The 19,042-nt window shown below is 41.4% G+C and overlaps 1 protein-coding gene across 5 annotated transcripts in view; it reads right to left on the bottom strand.

Annotated features, from left to right (window-relative positions):
* Nucleotides 1-5,112: 5,112 nt before the first annotated feature.
* The window catches only part of casz1 (castor zinc finger 1), a 202,258-nt gene continuing 188,328 nt past the window's right edge, over nucleotides 5,113-19,042 (bottom strand). For 4 of the 5 annotated variants that reach the window (XM_079587716.1, XM_079587717.1, XM_079587715.1 and 1 more), the window contains 11 exons: nucleotides 17,295-17,427; nucleotides 16,785-16,848; nucleotides 15,897-16,051; nucleotides 15,061-15,183; nucleotides 14,539-14,856; nucleotides 14,207-14,405; nucleotides 12,666-12,837; nucleotides 10,303-10,451; nucleotides 9,880-10,111; nucleotides 8,577-8,915; nucleotides 5,113-7,978 (listed from right to left, as the gene is read on the bottom strand). In XM_079587716.1, the coding sequence (XP_079443842.1) occupies nucleotides 6,693-7,978; nucleotides 8,577-8,915; nucleotides 9,880-10,111; nucleotides 10,303-10,451; nucleotides 12,666-12,837; nucleotides 14,207-14,405; nucleotides 14,539-14,856; nucleotides 15,061-15,183; nucleotides 15,897-16,051; nucleotides 16,785-16,848; nucleotides 17,295-17,427 (3,170 nt within the window). In that variant the 3' untranslated portion in view covers nucleotides 5,113-6,692. The remainder of the gene's footprint in view (nucleotides 7,979-8,576; nucleotides 8,916-9,879; nucleotides 10,112-10,302; nucleotides 10,452-12,665; nucleotides 12,838-14,206; nucleotides 14,406-14,538; nucleotides 14,857-15,060; nucleotides 15,184-15,896; nucleotides 16,052-16,784; nucleotides 16,849-17,294; nucleotides 17,428-19,042) is intronic. The other variant, XM_079587718.1, reaches the window with a different exon arrangement.

Raw genomic sequence — 19,042 nt, 5'->3', positions numbered from 1 at the left:
CATTTGCGTGATACTTTTCAGAGTTGATTGCCTAGACGTGTGATTTCACAGGACCACGTCTCCATCTGTATACACCATTTTCTCTAAGTATTGAACATTTTCATCTTTCTTCAATACAAGCTAATTGGATTAAGTTTGAGCAATTTTCATATTGCCATGCATTGTGCCCCAGCGTGTAGGGCTGCTGCTGCCAAGGCGGCTCTGTTTTATAGCTCCGGCGCGCGCTGTCAGCCGCGTGTTCCTGCCGTCATCAAGGCGCTAAGGACCACATCAACCATCTCCGCTCATTCTCAGCAAGCCTGCTGGGTTTTCCCCGCAAGAAAACCATCCAATTCTCTGTGGAATCGTGCTAAATTAACCAAATTTACAGCTTAGCACTTAAGGATCTCCTTAGTTGGTAAGTAAATGGCCCTTGCTGGCGTGTGCGCGCGCGCGCATGTGTGCGAGAGAGTAATGCCTTGTTGCTCCCAGTACTCTCTTTCTGGAAGGAGTCGTAAAGAGCTGAAACATCTCCCAGTGCTCCAGAGACGGCTGCTGAGCCTTGAAGAAAACTGCTTGTAATGTTACAGCTCCCAGCCCGAACGCCAAAGTCTGCTAAACCGCTTTTATTCCATCATTTCTACATATTTTCAGTCCTGATGATCGCTGATTTGAAAACGCACGGTAATGAGGCCCGAGAAGAGACTTAACCTCATGAGATTAGTGCCCATGCCCAACGATATAACAGACATGGAATAGGGATAATACATTTTTGTGAGTGCACTTGTGATGTATTCAACAAATATGTGATATGGGTAACACTTTATTTTTAAGTGTCCTTGCTTTACCCCAACCAACCCCCCCCCCCCCCCCCCATACGATGTAAAGTAAGACCTATATTAAGACATATTTATAGGCCTAAATACAATTAGGATATTAGCTATTGTTAGTAGGCCTACTTACAAATCAGATATTAATGCATTATTCTGCATGACCATATTTATATCCCTTAGTACCAATATACCTAAACTTAACAAATACTTGTTAATAAGCAGTAATCAGGAGTTTATTGAGGCAAAAGTCATAGTTAGTGAGAATTGTTCCCTAATCTAAAGTGTGACAAAATTCAGTTTCTGCAGATTCTTACTGGGCCTTTATACATTTTATATAGCCTATATATATATATATATATATATATATATATATATATACACACTGTAAAAAAAAAATTACATCCCCAAGTCAAAATTTTCTAGTCACTGGTCTCATCTAAATTTTTCAATTAGTCTGACATATTATTTCTCATTGAGCCAATGTTAACAGACTGTTGTTAATTTTTTTTACAGTATATATATATATAATATTTAAAACATATTTGTGTAAATACCCATAACAAGGGGTACCTTTGTATTACAATTTGCTACTTTTAGATTTTTGTGATGATGTTTGAGTTTAAAAGATTATTTTAAATCACGCTTGGTAAAGTTTCAATTACCCATAGGAAAAGTCTTTATAACCAGAGAGAGAGGACTTGTTATCACATGCACCAAATTGTTATTAAAAGATTGTGACTTTTGGAATTTGGCACAGTGAGTTTCTGCAAGTGTGTATCTGAGATTGAAATTCTTCACTTGTTTACCTGCAGCTGCGCAGCTTCAAGCAAAAACTTGCTTGATTTCGACAGGTGTGCCTTTAGTGTAATGTTCAGATAAGAGGATATTAAATCATTCTGAGCCTTGGTTTTGCTTTTGTGTAACTCTGATTTGCCAAAAATTGATTTTTGACTACACACGTTTAGAGTCATATTTATGCTGAAATCTCCCCTGATCCAGAACATAATTGAGCATTTCTCCTCATTTCAGTAGACATGCATACAGAGAATAGCATTTGTACATAGCGGGCCTGTGACATTACCGCCAATAAGGTCTTGTTAAAGTTAAATTGGCTGAATGTGTGTCTAATTCTCTTTTTCCTTTGGGGTCCCTGAACTTAATTTTTTCACACAAGCAACAGCTGCTACCAGAGGCACAGCAGCTTCCTTATGAATCCTTTTTTTTTCCTTTCTTTACTCTGACCAAAGGTCTCTTTAAATAAAGCCATGCACGAATGGAAATGGCAAAATGAATGTGAATGCCAAAGGTTATGAGGAAATGGATGAGATTTACAGACGCAAACTAAAAACAGAACAATGCTGCAATTATATGCTCAAATGAAATGATTCTTTCAAGGTTTATGACAAGCATATGAAATGTGATTTGTAAGCAAACAACTGTATACTTCTGAATGGTCATAAATACACAGTTGGTATCATTTGTTTGTGGGTGTAATGCAATTAAACAATGCAAAAATAAACGAAATATACGCACTGCTTTTCCCGTAAACTCAATTGCTTGAAGCGTTATGCGTCATTCTTGTGCATAATAAGTTGTGTCTAGCGCTGCTGTGACATAAGTACAAAACACCTGTGGCGTGTGTCTGGGCCGCATTGTTCCTGGTGTGCTGATGCTGCTGGGTCTCACACAACATCAACCCTCAGTACGAGTCAGATCCAGCATCCAGTATGACTGCGCAGTGCGCACACATGGCTCATTATGATGGAAATGACCAAATATAGATGAGATGTTTCATGTGGAAATATGTCAGGTAAATAAAACCTATACAATTTTATAAAACCTCAAATTTATGAATTTCATTACAGAACAAATATAAATCAAGTACAAATTAATAATGCTAGACGTTCTCTCAGAATTAACCATCTAAACATATCTACTTAACCCCATCTGTTTTGTAATATAAAACTTTTTTTCACAATATAACTATTATTTTATATATTTTGTATTATTATTTACAATACATGTACTGTATGGCACACCTTATTTTAGTGTCCTTGTTATATAGTAATACTGTAGTAATAGCAGTAAATGATGCATCATTTCATGCAACTAACTCTAAACCAAACCCAATTTCTAAACTTAACCTTCTAAGTACATGTTGTTCATTAATATTACTCAGTACCTAAATGTAGCCTATAATTACACTGCATAAAGGACACCTCAAAATAAAGTGTAACAAAACATTTTTTTGTTAAACTTTTTTATCATTTAGAAAAAAAAATATGTTCTTCTTATCTTTTGTAAAAAAAAAATGTGTGTGTATGTAGGCCTATTTGTTTTAATTATGGCTTAAGTGTATGGCAAATACTTTTCGGAATTATGTTTGCTACAATACATAATTTACATAATTGGATGCAATGTATAATTTATACAGCAAAATTAGAAATGATTCTGATTTTATTTCTCCTTTATTATTTAGACAATAAGGTGATCTGTTGTTTCAACAGCAGCCTGCGCAAGTTTGGAGGTTGTTTCCGTCTGGTTTTTGTGTAATATAATTTCCATAGTTTTTTTTTTTCTTTCTTCAAGATTATATGCAGGATGCCAGCTGGCAGACAGATGGTGGTGGCTTTACACGTTTTTATTTAAAGACACATCAGAAGGAAGAGGAGGGTGAGGCAAGAGAACAGCTGTAGCGAGTGGGACTGGATGGTTTCTGCTGGTCAGAGCGACGAGCAGCCTGCACAATGAAAACAACAACAACAACAACAATCCAAAACCGTAGTGGAGTGCTAGAAACTTTCCCAAAATGCACCAGAGAGCATTTGTCCCCTGGCTCCGTGACTATGTCGGAATTTTGTTGCTCTATTGTTGTAAACTCAGTTGTATGAAATGCTCAGTTCAGAGATGTTAAAATACTGGCATCCTCAGTGTATATGCAGCGCCGCTGGACGTCCTCGGTGTCGTACACAGACCCGGGGCCTGGTGCCCTTTAACGGTGTGAGTCTCAGCGGGAGCTGCTTATTAACCGCAGTCTCGTTAAACCATTTCCCTACAGCACAGCAGTGCTACCTAAGACTACCACACTGCATTTTGGGAGAGAAAGCCATGATTTCGAGAAACACTGTGTGGAACATTTGCTTGTTATAATAATTAGAATTTCTTTATTTCGACTCTTTACAAATCCTGCTATTTTACACACATAAAATGTATTCAAGTGCACAGTATCTCCCAGGCAAACAGCTGCTTCAGTGTGAGTCCTGCGCCTTTGCACTCGAGACCAGAGAACAAACGGCCTGTGAAAGGGGCATGCCATATGCAAAATACAGAAGTTCAATTAAATAAAACAAACACCAAAACAATAGCAAACAAAGAGTTGTGGATGGTATTAAATTATGCAGATATCATCGTTATTGTGATCGCACATGACATACAGCTTTGAAAATGATGACTTCCTTGCGTATAAGGTAGAAATACACTCCACTGTTCAGTGCTACAATAATGTGACTCATATAGATTTAATTACCACTAATTCCTCTAGCACTATGGGGAAACCATGGTAATAACAATAAAACCTCACACACACGCTTCCATACGGTCTCTCACACACACATTCAAGCAAACTATTCTGGTGTTAGTTCAGTTTTGAACTTTTTATTCTTTATTTCTCCTTGTTTTCTTTTTAAAGGAAGCTTTTAATCAAAGAGCATTTTGTTCATATATAGTTTTTACAGAAGAAAATACTATACAACCTTTTTTTCCCTCCTGAAACAATATTTCAAAGATAACCATCGACACATTTAGTTGCCTATATTCTGATAGTTCGTTCAAAGCCACATTTAGGAAATAATTAATTTCCTCGCCTTGCTTTTCTTTCTTTATCTTCAATGGAGGCCAAGTAAACAAAAATCATTTTTGTCTTTTTTTGTTGTTGTAATTTGGAGCGAAGCACTGCAATAATTTCCTCTGTATAGAATTCATTTAAATTACAGTCATCATTAGTGTTACTCGTTAAGCAAGCCAGGTTCTAGCATGCCTGTTTCATATTGAAACCATCCAATCTTGGAAGCGAAGAAAAAACATTTTTTTCTCTTTTTTTCTTAAATAAAACACAGATCAACAGTTCTTCGTCACACTGAAGACTATTTGTGCATCAAAGCAAAGTGAACTAAACAACGTTGTAAAGCAAATTCCCTGTCAAAAGATATATGCCATCATTTCAAAAGGTAAAAATGAACCTAAAAAGTGCATAAAACACCCTAGAATTTTCTCATTGCAAAGTCACATAAATATTAAATAACTTCTTATTATTGGAGTGAAACCACAGCTGTTGTAAATAGAAAACAAAAGCTTGAAACATTGTTTTCTGTCTGTACAATTCATAAAATCACACACTTTTCGAGCAGCGCTACTGGCGCTAGCATTCATCATGGTGCCTTTGTGATGCCTGTCCTCCATTCAGTCCTCTAGAAAAGAAAGTCTCTCTCCATGTGTCCTCTTCTTTTAGAAATAGATACATGTTGCTTCTGGAAAAAAGAAGCTTCAAAAAGCCAGTCTCCATCCTCACTTTGTTGCAACTATTGTTTTTTTGTTTTGTTTTTTTCTTCTTCATGCTACAGAAACTGTGGAGGGAAAAGGAAAGAAAAATAACACCTACAAACGTTTCCCTACATTCAGAGACGATCTGTGTTTGATGGACACTTTAGGACATCTATTTGTGGAGCAAAACAAAGACATAGCTGTAATCTCCTCCCATTCATACTGGGCAGTAGCACCATCATCACATTACAAACTCTCCGAAACACAGGGGGCGATAACTCTCGCCGTCGAAACAGACCCATTTACAGTGAGACACCCCCACATCACCTGGTCATGCCTGTGCAATTAGAGAATAATGCAAAAACAAACAAACAAAAAGCCATATTAATGCAATTATGTAAAAGATAACAAAACGTCTTAAATAGAGGCTTGAGTATCTGCTCTCATCTATACAAAAGTGCACTATGAATATGCAATGCCAAATGGGTCCTCATTGAGAAAAGGAGAAGGAACAGAAATCAAGTGAGAGCTAGCATTCACTGAGATCAATGCTTTATGGCCTGAAGCTTTGCAGTCACTGGTCATTGTTTTTGTTGTTGTTTTTTTGTCCTGAAGTTGCAGGCGAATGTCCACATGGAATGGAGCCTATGACACCACTGACCATGACAGCAGGTTTAAGTGAGAACTGTGATAATTGTAAATAATAATAATAAAAAAAATCATCTGATCAACGGAGAAGCATAGAACTCAAAGCACTGATGCAGGCCCCTGCACAATAATAATATTCATAATAATAATGACACAGGGTATTTTCTGAATCAAATATTTGAGCAACATTCTTTATAAAAGATTTCCTGCTTTGCGTTGCTTTCAGGTTGGTACGAGGGTCCTGCAATCCAGTGACTGCGATTAAAATGTACATTAACATCCACACACATCTACTTTATATAGATAGTCATATATAGAGAGATTGTTTTTTCCTTATTTTTTCCACACACAAAAAGTAACAAATGAAATTGAATAAATTAAAGTCAAACATGCACACACACACACACGCACACACACACACACACAAAAGACTGATGTGTAGGAAAAGGTTTACATAGCCACCCATGTGTAAAAGAGGGCCTCGTCTGTCTATTTCTCTGTTCATTTTTTAATGCATAATTAAATTAATAATGTTGGTCATCTTGTAAACATCATAATAAATCATTTTGGGCCTTCACTTTTCTTGTAGTTGGTTGTTTTCTTGTCATCTGCAGCGTCTCTAAGCATGATAAATGAGGCCACTCAAACTTGCGTTTGTTCAGGGAATTCATAGTTCTCCTTCTACAGCATAGATTAGGGCTCAGCCTCCGGCTCCTCTTTATCCAGTTGGGAAGTCTCTATGTGGTTCATGGAAGCATCGAAACTCTCTCCATTGTCTTTGTCTACTTCTGGCTCTGGCATTGAATCTTCATACGAGTCTGTATTCATGTCCTCCTCTACTTCCTCCTCTTCATCGTCGTCGTCGTCATCATCATCCTCCTCCTCGGCTAACGGCTCTTCCTCGGGTGATAGGTCATCTTCGGGATCGCCGGATGTGCCTGTGGTGTCGTCCTGAGGGTTGCTCAGGCCCATTGAGGCAGCAGGGCCAGAACTGGTGGCCAGGGAGAGTTGCTCCCGGTGCATCTTTTTGCTCAGGTCCATGGAGTCGCTGAGGCCCAACCCAGCAGCGTTTTTCAGGAAGAACAAGGAGTTGTTGGTGTCCGTCCCCAGGTTCAGAGAGCTGTCAAGGTTGAGCGTTGAGCCCGGAAGCTCATAGTCACCCGTGGCCCCTGCCGAAGTGAGGTACATGGCCATATTGTTGTGGGTCAGCCCCTGTGTGCCGGGTGAGGTTGGGTGCAGATTCATGGGCATTGGGGGCACAGCTAGGCCAGAGTGGTGATGGTGGTGGTGGTGATGGTGATGGTTGCCATCCTGGTTGGGGGAGACCGAAGGCAGCTCCCCCCTTTCTTGCTTCTCATGCTTGCGCTTGTGAGAATCCATCTGGGACATGCCCACCACCGTGTGCTTGCACTCTGGGTAAGTGCAGTGGAAGTGCGAACACTTGAGCTTGTACTTGCAGTCGGCCACCTCGCAGTCTACGCTGGAGCTGAACTGACAGAATCCGGCGGCGCTGATCACATCCTGCTTGCCGTGGTGCTTGCGGTGCGCCGTCACCTTGGTGCTGTCCGTACAGCGGAAGCCGCAGCGCAGACAGTGGAAGTGGGTGCTGTTGCCAGAGAACTGGCAATCGGGGAAATTACAGCATAACGAAGACTTGAAGCGCTTGAAGTCATCCAGGACCAGGTTGTCCACGCGGTCATGGTGCTGGGCGTGCTTGTACATGTGGGTGCGGCCGCAGAACTTGTAGCCGCAGTTCTCCCGTGTGCAGTGATAGTGGGTGACCTTCAGGGAGAACTGACAGGCCGTGTCTTTGCAGTCCTCATAGAGGTCGTAGCGGCGGAACCCTTCCAGCATCATGCCTTCATCCAGCATCTTGCGAGACGAAGCGGTCTTGCGCCGCTTGCCGAAGGGTGACATGTCCTCGATGATCCAGAAGCGTTTCTTGGCGCCAGTTGCCGTGGGGATAGAGATGGTGTTACCTGATTGCAAAAAAGGTGTATACAAGTTAGACTTCAATCAGAACGACAAGCAGCAAAGCAATTCTGCAAACAGGAGTAGCCACATGCCCTATCAAAGCTACCTACAGCAATATACTACATAATGTGATTCCATGCCATAATCAAACAGAGACAGTCCCATTTGTATAATGTACTGGTGACATTTTAACGTGATTGTCACGTCTAGGCATTGGGAGAGTTCAGAGGTGCTTCCGTACATCTGGCTTTATGGGAGAGCAGGATACCCTCCCATAAGCCCGAGGTCAGTGCTAATGATGTGTTACCTGTCCTGGCCAGCAGGAATCACATGACTCTATTAAAGCCTGGCATGATTAAACCAGCCCTTTACAGCAGGCTACTAATGGACAGCATTTTAGACAGTGGACCTAATGGCAGGTGTGCAATGTACTACACAAGTCTAAAGCCACTACCACCATGACTTGTATGAACTGCACAGCATGTGTAAAAAGCTAAAGAGTTGTAACCAGCTAATGCTTTTAATGGCTTTGTAACTGCTACCCATAGTACAAACTACTGTAACTCTAGAGCTGCAGTGTTCGGGTGGAGACGAGATAGGTACCTGCAGCGTCCTGCACTATAGGGACGTCATTTTTAACCGAAGACGAAGTAGGAATGATGGGGCTGAAAGCTGGTGTGTTGGTTGGCATGACAACACTCCTAGTGGCTCCGAGAGAGGCGCTGAGCAGAGAGTATGATAGACAGGATGGGGAGAGGAGATATGGGAGTGAGGGGAGTGGTGGCCGGAGAAGAGCCGAGGAGAGAGATGGAGGCTGACTCTGGAGTGCAGGCTGATGAGGAGGTGGAAGAGGAGGTGGTGGAGGAGGAGGAGGTGCAGATTGAGAAGGAGGAGAGTCAGCAGAGGTAGTGGTGGCAGAGGCAGGGACCTGACAGCCTGGTCCTACAGAGACACGGTGCCAAGGAAGGATGGTAACAGAGAGACAGGAAGGTACAAGACACAAGGGTGGGGAGGTAAAAAGGGAAAGAGATCAAGTAATGAAATAATGAAAGCCAAATGGTAACCAAAGTCAGACAACAGACGAAAGCAACAGTGATGAGAATGGAAGATAACATTTGAAATCAAACAGTGAACCCATAAAAATCAATTCAACAAAGGAAAGCTCAGATTCAAAGAGCAAAGGCCCAGATTTAAAGGTGCTGATAGCATTGTTAGCCAGTTTGCTAACTTTTGCCTGTGAATTGCCCCCCTTCAACCCCATAAGTTCTCTCCAAAACACCACCCTCCACAAGTTTTCTGATTGCTTAAACATTATTTAAATCCAGATTATTTTTGCTGTTTATTGTTGTTCCCTGGACACCCATTATATTAATATCTGTACATTTTCTGTGTCATATTCCACAAAAAAATCACTTTAAGCACCTTTAAGCCTAGAGAAAATGAACAACTTGTGCCGCCTCTGTGTGTGGCTGATTTCAATGACAGTAGAGATGAGAAAAGTCTGGGATGCCTCTGTTATGTAGTCGCCACAGGGATGGCATTAATGTGAGTTATGTGTGGAATACTATATGACAAATTTAGTGCTTTATAATTTAATAAATATCATTACAGTTGGAAACATTTGGTGGCTCTGATGGAACATACGTCGCTTTATGAGTCAGCTACAGAGAATTCAGTGAGACGTGGTGCAGGTTTTAATGTTTCTCTTTTCAAAGAAGGACAAAAGGCCGTCACAAGGAACACAATGAAATTTGATTGACTGATTGACCAAATAAATCTTTAAAAATTTGCTCCACTGGCCACACTGAGCCTGTGGTTTCATTTAATCTCTCTCATTTATTGTCAAACATGCGAGGTTGAAAATGTTTATTGCAATGAAATAGTTTTGCTGCTGAGGTCGACTCACCTGCTGGCGAACTATCGTTGCCGACGGGGGTGCTGGTGCAACTGCGGTCCTGATTGGAGGACTCTGAGGAGAGGCCCAGTGGGCTTCCTCCGCCGGTGTAGTCCATGTAGTCATCGTTGTCGTCCATCATGCTGGAGAAGTTGGGGGTCATATTAGGGTGGCTGCCTACCATGCCAGACGAAGCTAGACCGGCCATGTGCTGCATCTCTTCATGACGGTGGGCACGAGAGACCTACAAATGTCCAATGGATAAAATATTTGAATCACTTAAATGGCTTGCAAACATCAATTAACATTGAATATAAAAAAAATGATTCCCAAAAGGGGATGACTGAATTATTATATAAAAATGATATACAATGTTGAGAGTAAAAGCTTTATATTATAATTGTGCTTCAAAAAGTGTCGCAAATTTCTTCGTACCTGGGAAGGAACTCTGTCGAAATTTTTACCCAGCATCCTCCTCATGTGTTTGCGGGCATGGGAGGTCATCTGGTGCTTGAGCAGGAAGGAGAACTGACAGCCCTCACGGATACAATGGAAGTGGCTGTTAACTTGGTTGTATTTGCACCCTGCAAGAGACGAGCGACAAAATTAACTTGAGCAAAGACCGTCTTCATCGCGCCCGGGTTTCAGGGACAACATATATCATGGATTCTCAACGAGGTAATGAGGACATTGTGCTTCCGTCCCGCGCCTGCATAATGCAGAGAGACAGAGCAGATGAGTCCAGTGTCACACTGGGAAAGTCGAACCTTTTGAAGATTAGACCTGTGGTGCTCTTTTATTACAATGACATCTTTTATTCAATTTGGAATTTACATAAATACATTCTGCATTTGGAGAAGCAATAATGCACAACCCTGCAAACCAAAGTAAACACACAATTATTTCCATATTAAATTCATTTTTCATGACCTATCTGTTGCTGGTGTGTTTCCTCCCCCTCACGCCTGTCCCTTTGCTTTTTATTATTTATTTATTTTCTACACAAAGGGCCCTACAGATTTTAATTGCTATATGTTTTCAAATTTAAAGACTCTGCGCACTAATCAAATATTGTAGGGTGCTCGTAATAATTTTATTGTGAATAATGCGTGCTGAAATAATTGAAAGAGTAGCATTCAGGGCAGGTGCTGGCTTGTCCGTTACCATGGCACCCGTGGCGTCATGCAACAAGCCGCCTGTTGTCAGACTGCTTTTGTACACAAGGGTGATATACTTTAAAACGACAGAGTTGAGTAAATATGAGCACATGTTGAAATATCAGGGCTCTTGTGCCACCAGACCCTGGTAACCTCATCGCCGGTGTTCTGTTTAATGTAGCTGCCATGGATACCATTTTCCCAGTCCAGCTGAACCATCAATTCTTTATGACTCTATGGCTTGCTTTTGTCATATGTCCCTGGTTTATACCACTAACAACGTAACAGGAGAGATCTTATACTCTGTGGACACTTGTGATACTTTCCACTCTTCAATAAATGTTCTTATCTCGACTTAAAGGGATAGTTAAACCAAAAATGAACCTTCTGTCAGAACAAAAATAATTTGCTCTCATACAATTAAAATGACTTGAAGCTCTTATTTGGTTTCAAAAGACATGCATTACAGACTATGTTATACAGACACTTTGGTTGTCATTTGATTTCTCAACAGCACAGACCCCATTCACTGCATGGAAAAGAGCAGCTTGGATATTCTACCTAACGTCTCCTCCGACGAAGAAAATCCGAGGGGTTTTAGTCGAAATGAGGGTGTCCATTTTTTGGTCGACTCTCCCTTTAAGGGCAGGGGAGTAGAGAAAATAAAATACAAACTTTTAATCTGCCTGCTTGTGATGATGATCGAGGCTTGAAAAAGAGCAACACAAACAGACTGAGCTCGACAGGCACAGTAATTAACAAACATATGTAATTGCTCATTCCTGACAGGTTAAATATACCCAAGAAAACAACCTCTGTTTGATTGCCTACTATAAATACTGAAGTATTAATGTATGACAAAAAGGCAGACACCATTTTTCTCGGCCGTTTTCTGTAATATAAATAAAACGTCCCCAGTTTTACAATGAGATGAGACCATCTTTATTTCCACCAAACGTGTTTGTTCTGCAAAATGCAAACGACTGCTAGCGCGCCGACTCTGTTGTCAATGTAAACCATTCACTTGACAAAATATCAATGCACACATACTAATGAGATAGCTTCTGAGAAACATACTCAAAATTCAGTGAATATGTGTGAAGCGCAGCCGTTTTACGCCCTGTACTGTTAGTTGTCCTGCAAACAGCGTGGCAATTACCAATTCAACAAGGAGAACAACACTTTTCCTGTAGCCAGAGCCAATGGAAAAAGTGTTTTTATAGCAGGTGATGGCATCGATATGAAATTACAGTTACATCATCTCTGATTTCACACCATCTCTGATCCTTCCAGTTGTATTACAAACAGTGAGCTTGCAGTCACTGCTTGAAAATAACGTGGGAGATGAACGAATGAACAGAGTGTTTGGAAACACGAGTAACTAATGTGAACAGTGATCGAAACAATAAAGAGTGTGGGAGGCTGGAACATGTACGATTTGGCAAACCACACTGAATCAAGAAAATCAGATTTCCAAAGGACCAAATTACCTCGAAAATTAAAATATGGTCATTATTGTTTCACATTTATGTCTTTCCAAACCAGCATACAGATTATGAACTACATGAGGTTGAGTAAATAATGACAGAATGAGCTCTGTGATATGTGGCTTCTTTTAATACATGAAAAGTTGGTTCTTACCAAGTCTGCCACATTCTTCTCTTTTGGTGAAGTATTTGAACCCGTTAGCGGCACGTCTTTCGGCTTTCTCGTGCTTCTTGACGTGCCAGGGCAGTTTGGTGGTGATGTTAGTGACGAAGTAACAGCCAGGTCTCAGACAATGATAATGGCCCCTCATGCGAAACTCACAGTGCTGCAGAGAACAGCAAATAAACAAAACTCAGAGCGAGAACATCTTGTGCAGCTGTCTATGTCTCCATGGTTTGGTTTTCTACAGTTAATTCACAACCCAATTATTAGATATTACATTCATTTACAAGCATTACTACACCATCTTTTGAACCAAAATGAGGTCTGATCATTCGTCAGTTAGTTACTCATTACTCAGGGTACCAAAGGGAAGAAGTAGGTTACGTCTGCTCATTAAATCCTTTTTCTCTTTCTTTCTTAGAGCATGTGACAGGACCAGCCTTCACTGACCAGCGAAAATCTGAAGTTTAGGTTCATGTTGTAGCCGCTGACCCCAATAACAACACACCAATTAGTTCATTTGGCGATTCATCTATTTCTAAAACAGCTCTTTTATCAATTCATTAGTCTGCGTGTGCGTGCATGTGTGTGTCCTCTGCAATGTAACCTGTTTCTGCACGACCATCTGTTTCCAGAGAGGCAGTTCCCCCAGGAGCACATAAACAGAACCCACTCTACTCTGGAGAGGAGGGGGAGCTCCGAGAAGTGGGGATGGGACGCATAAATGAATTCATTTAAACAGGTTTTGCTCCAAATGCAAGTTGCAGTAAGGGGAGGGCTTTTTTCTATTAATGATGGAATTTTTGATGAAAAGCAAAACTTGTTTATTTTATACAGCTTTGGGGGCTCCACGGTGGTTTTCGTTTTTTTGTTTGTTTGTTGTGGAGAAATAAATATGTACCTAAGTCTTTGTCTTCTGAGTTTTAAATGTAATTTGTAAATTTTCTGAAAAACTATAAAGGAAAAAGCATGGTGCTTGTGTATGCAAATAAGTGTCTTTAGCATGTTGCTATGCATTGCAAGGGTGTTCTACACATAAATGCAAGGGATTTATAGTTTTATTGTTTGAGTTATTTGAGAAAGTCGTATATTATGGGGCAAAATTTAATACGTAGGATTAGTGATTAGTATTTTAAGTAACATTAAGTATGTGCAATAACTAATACTTTTATTCACCAAGGATGCATTTACAGTAATTGAACAAAAGTGAAAGTAAAGAGATTTTTAAAGTTACAAAAAAATTATATTTCAAATGAATGCTGTTCCTTTGAACTTTCCATTCATCAAAGAATCCTGAAAAAAAAATTACGGTTTCAAAATTTATAATAATAAGAAATGTTACTTGAGCATATTAGAATGAATTCTGAAGGATCATGTGACACTGAAAACTGTCAAATAAATGCAGCCTTGGTGAGCATAAGAGACACAAGAGCATAAGAGAAATCTCAAACCTTTGAAAGTGTGTATGCCACTAAAAAAAATACACAATAAAGAATGTTTGATAGAATATTGCCTTCGGAAGTCACGCTCACCTGATTAGGACAAAGACACTGCAGAGAATAGTAGGAAAACTGGTCTCGCACATTCACCAGGTTGTTGTTGGGGTTAATGTGGTCCAGGCAATGTGATTCAGCCTTCCCGGATGTCTTACACACATATTTGCAATTTCCAAACAGACAGTGGAAGTGGAACTTATTCGAGTATTTGCAGTCGGTGGCCAGGCAAGGATCACTGTGGGAGATAAGCGTGACGAAACGTCTGTCAGATATTTAAAACTGCACAGAAGACATGGAAATACAGGCAGCCCATTCAAATCACACCACCACGGTATTATGAATTCACAAAAATGGCAGTGTCTACTCACTTGTCCTGAAACTGCAGGAAGCCAGGCTTGACCTGAGGCTTGGCGTTCTCCAGCGATGTGGTGGCCAGAGGGGAAGTGGCTGGCATACTGGGCATGGAAGCGGGAAGCTGGGGGATCGATCCGGCCAGCTGCTTCCAGGCGTGGAGAGAGGGGGATGAGCTGTAACCCCCTGACAGAGCCAGGCTGGGCACCTCCATGGGAGGCGTCTTGGCCATGGAAATGGGGGCAGCCATCTGATTAGGGGTGCTATCGTTGGATTCCTTGCTCTCGTTGAAAGGGGGCTCCGATTTAACCTTCAGGTTGGCTCTGAAGTGGAAGCTAATGATAGAGAGGTGCACCACCCATTAAATGAGCTCTAATAGACCCGCCAAACATAGCAGCAAATTAACATTTCTAGATCATAATCATGTAAATTTTGTGTGTATGTGCACTTGTGTGTCGGCGTGAACTCTAACATTTAAAAACTTTGATTTAACTTCATTATGTTTGATTGTAATGCTCCAGAACCAGAGCGCTCCTCACTTGGCGTGTTTGATGGCACCGTCCAATGTGCTGAAAAGCGCCCCACAATCCTCCACCAGGCAATGAAAATGGATCTTGTGCAGGAAATCACACTGGCCTTCACAGAAATCATCAGTGTCATACCTGTACAAACATGTGAGAAAATGGGGAAACTTTAAAAGGAGGAAAAGAGTCAAATTGCTCGTAAATTCAGGTCAGTTACTCAACAACACTCTTGTATTCTCGGTTTAGCTCATGAGGATTTGACTTTGAGTAAGGTGGTTCTTTAGGTGAACTACGCCTGAGCCAAAAGCAGCGTGTCTCTGGCTGGGGCCTTTTGCTAGGGCTTTGTAACTAAATACTGTACATAACATCACATGCTCTGGATAAATCTTCTCTTTCCACATAACAACCTGGGAACAAACACTGTGGATGGCACTGACAAGCAAAAGGGTACATCATAAAGACAGATGGTGACAAAAACCAGACACCAGCTTCAACAAAACACAGAGGATGTGGAGCCAAAAAACGACTGTGTTCTCTGTAACGGAAGATCTATTTGGGCACACGTGTTGATAGTCACTGACATAAATAACATGTCCATGATTTAAGGTTACAATTTATATACATGTATAAAGGAAAGTGTATACTTCAGGAGTATTACAGTTCACCATTTTTTTTCACGGTTTAGCTTTAGTTCACTTAAGAAAGAAAAAAAAGAAAGCCACATAAATTTAACTCACAGCTAGTGTGAAAGAGTTTAACAAGTCTAAAAGAAAAGTAGTGAGGATGAAACATTGAGAAGTGAAGCTGAAGCTGTAAACGACTCTATAGGGACACAAGATGATTTCAGGCACCTGCGCAGGTAGGTCCTCCACAGCTCAGTGTGTTTCTCTGGGCACGACCTCTTCATTACCCTACTGAGATACTGAGCTGCGTCTGAGCCGTCTGCCGCCTGAGCTCCCTCCAGCTCTGACTTCAGATCCAAAGCACTGAAGAAGCCAGGATTCATCTACAGAGATAAACACATGCTTAGGCATGCTTCATCACAGTAACACTAGTTCTCCTCGAGGACAAACACACAACGGTTTCTGTGCACTCTATGTTTGAGGCTTCAGATGTGTTTCAATTCGGTCTTGTATATGAACCAGAGCGAGAGACAGGAAGAGAAAGAGAAAGAGAAAGAGAGAGAGAGAGCTGAGCTAAGCCGTCAGGAGAACTAGAGCGAGTTTTCTATTTAAATCATCAAGGTAATGGTACATGCACACCATTTATACTAGTCATAGAAGATGTATGATTAAAACGATGTCCATTTTAATCCCCACAAAAACATACAACATTTAAATATCTGTTCGCCACCATTTCGTCTTTTTAAAAAATGAGGGTGACATTTGCTCTTTTTTCTCGGCGCTGACTTTTTAATCAAATAATTTACAAAGTCCATAAATAAAGATAGAGCAGATGGAGGAGAAAAAGAAGAAAGCCAGAGAAAAAAAATGCACGGAGAGTTCAAAACAGCTCATCAAAAAACAAACATCTCTATATATCTGCCGTGGCAACCGGCTCCTGCTTCATTATATTAATTTGCGAGCGGCGGACTGAAATTACACTGTATGAAAAATGGCTGGAAAATTTAAATGATACAAACTCATCCTATTAGCGGTGAAACATTAAAAAACAAACAGCCCCCTCTGCATCCTGCTAATTTGTCTTGGGATGAAAAGCGTTTGATGGATGAATCTTACCTTATTCATAAGTGAGGATAAAAGAGATGTATTTCCCGGCGCAGGGTGTCCGTTTGATTCAGCGCTAGAACATGCAAAATGAACAGTGTTTAGGCAGGATTTGCATGAGAACAGTAAATATTATAATTTATCCGAGATTGCGAATATACAATGAAGAAAAAAAGGGAAGGAGGCTGGAAATTAGGGTTTATGTGAACACGCTTTCATCTAAATGAATGTGCAAACATGTCATGCCTCATACTTGACGTGCATTATGAAAAGAGGGTATTATGGGAGAATTTTTGCATTCATATGATGGATTTCCTCAAAGGAGGCCTCGTGGTGGGAGAAGGAGGGAGCGTGTAAATCTCGTCCTCCTTGATCACTCCACAGACCCACCTTGTGAAGGGGGTTTTAACAAGAGCACTCACACTAATTAACACAATACGGCATTATTTGAGAGATAAATCACGGGGGGGCGGGGCTGGGCGGGCCTGGGCGCGAGCCGAGAGGGGGAGGATGATGGGATACCTGTGGTCTTTCTTGCTCAGGTCCAGGCTGTGCTCCTGGACAGAGTCTTGGGGGGCCGTCAGAGCGCAATCCGCCGGCTCCTGCTTCACCTCGACCGGATTAAACCGGCCTGCTTGAGTCTGCTGCCCCATCCCTGAGGAGAGAGAAGGAGAAAAACAAAGTTATTGTTGGTCAGCATTATTCCGCCCTGATGAGATCCAATCTGACTTCTGTCCCGGCCAAGGAGAAGACCAGGAGTGATAATTATTGCGGAATTATGTCAGGCCGTCAAGGCGTTTAAATGTTGATTGAGAGGCAGCAGGAATGAGGGAAAAAGACTCCGTTTTCAGCAGCGCTTGTCACAACTCATTTGCGGGCCTGCCTCTTAACTGGTCATTAAGAGGCATGCTAATGCTGAGGGAAAGTGGCAGATTCAGACTGACCGCCCCTCCCTGCCGTCGCAGTGTGTCCTTGTTGGCTCGGCGATGGACGAAGGAGCATGCCCAAAAGGAACATCTGCTTGTCCGTCAGATTAGAGGTGACAGCCAATCAGATTGGTTCAAATAGCGTGACCTCTCAATCGGATTTTCAAAATAGGTATGCAGACGATGTGGAAAGGAGGAAGGAGGCGGGAGGGACGCTGACGGGAATGCGACCTGGCTTTTACTCCAATCCCCAAATGATTGAAATATTAATTTGTCCTCAGGCTATACAGAGAAAGCCGGGCTTTTGGTAGCCAGTAAGTGGTATTTTATTAAAAAACAGCTAGGAGTTCAAGGCACAAAGATGGAGCGATGAGTGCATCAGCAGTGATTGCGAGGTCGGGTGAATGTTGTTTAAGACACCAGGCCCGCTGAGGAAAAGTGACAGCTAGTGCCCACCCTGCCCTTGGCCTTCAGTTCAGAGGGCGTTTAACCATGTGAAAAGAGAAGAGAGAGAGACACTCCTCTGGGTCACAAACACAAACGCCCACACACAAACACAAGTTTATCGGATGTGTCACTCTAACTTTCCTGACGCATGTGCTTTGACTCGTTGTGTTGGTTATGGAGGTGAACTAGTGACTCATTGTGATGTGTCTGCTTTAGGCGCATCACATCCTAATAAATTCGGTTGCTCATACCAGCCTTATTTTCATTCTTTTACTGCGTGTAACACTCAGTTGACTAATTACTGCCTGTCTTTGCACCTAAAACTAGCCTAGTTCCTCTACCTCCAATCCATCCAAATCTGTGGTCTTTATATGTGAGAAGAACGTTGTACTGATATTAACCTCCCCGCCTGTCCGTAAATGACTGTGGCCTACATCAGCCCTCTACAAAGCTCTCACTTTCTTTTTCTCTCTCATTTAACTGTCTGACGTTAACAAGGGACATTTAAATAACGACCACGTGAGGAGAGAGTCATTAAACCTTCAGCTTTGCAGTTTCTATGATAAAAATCGGCGATGATCTAAGAGAGCAAGGGGGGGTATGCACATGCTCACAACGCTGTGTTTTTCTGGAAATTATCCAAGAATAATGTTACTGTGTAATTACCTCAACAAAGTTACTGAACTCGTGAAAGATCATTTGTACTGGGTGTCTAATTAGCGAACCCCTCAGATTTCAAGATCCTCCAAAACACTCTGGGGGTGAGCGTAGATTAAAAAAAAGTGAGTATTCAACTAGGAAATAACGCCACCTGAACAAATTAGCAGTCGGCTCTTCTTATGCAGCAAGACTGAGATGTGTTTCTCTGCAAACTGGCCCTGTACTACAAAAAAAAAA

The sequence above is a fragment of the Phoxinus phoxinus genome (assembly GCF_949152265.1).
Source record: "Phoxinus phoxinus genome assembly, chromosome: 18".
Classification (NCBI taxonomy): domain Eukaryota; kingdom Metazoa; phylum Chordata; class Actinopteri; order Cypriniformes; family Leuciscidae; genus Phoxinus; species Phoxinus phoxinus.
Note: the sequence above shows the minus strand (reverse complement) of the source record. Positions and strands in the feature narration are given on the sequence as shown.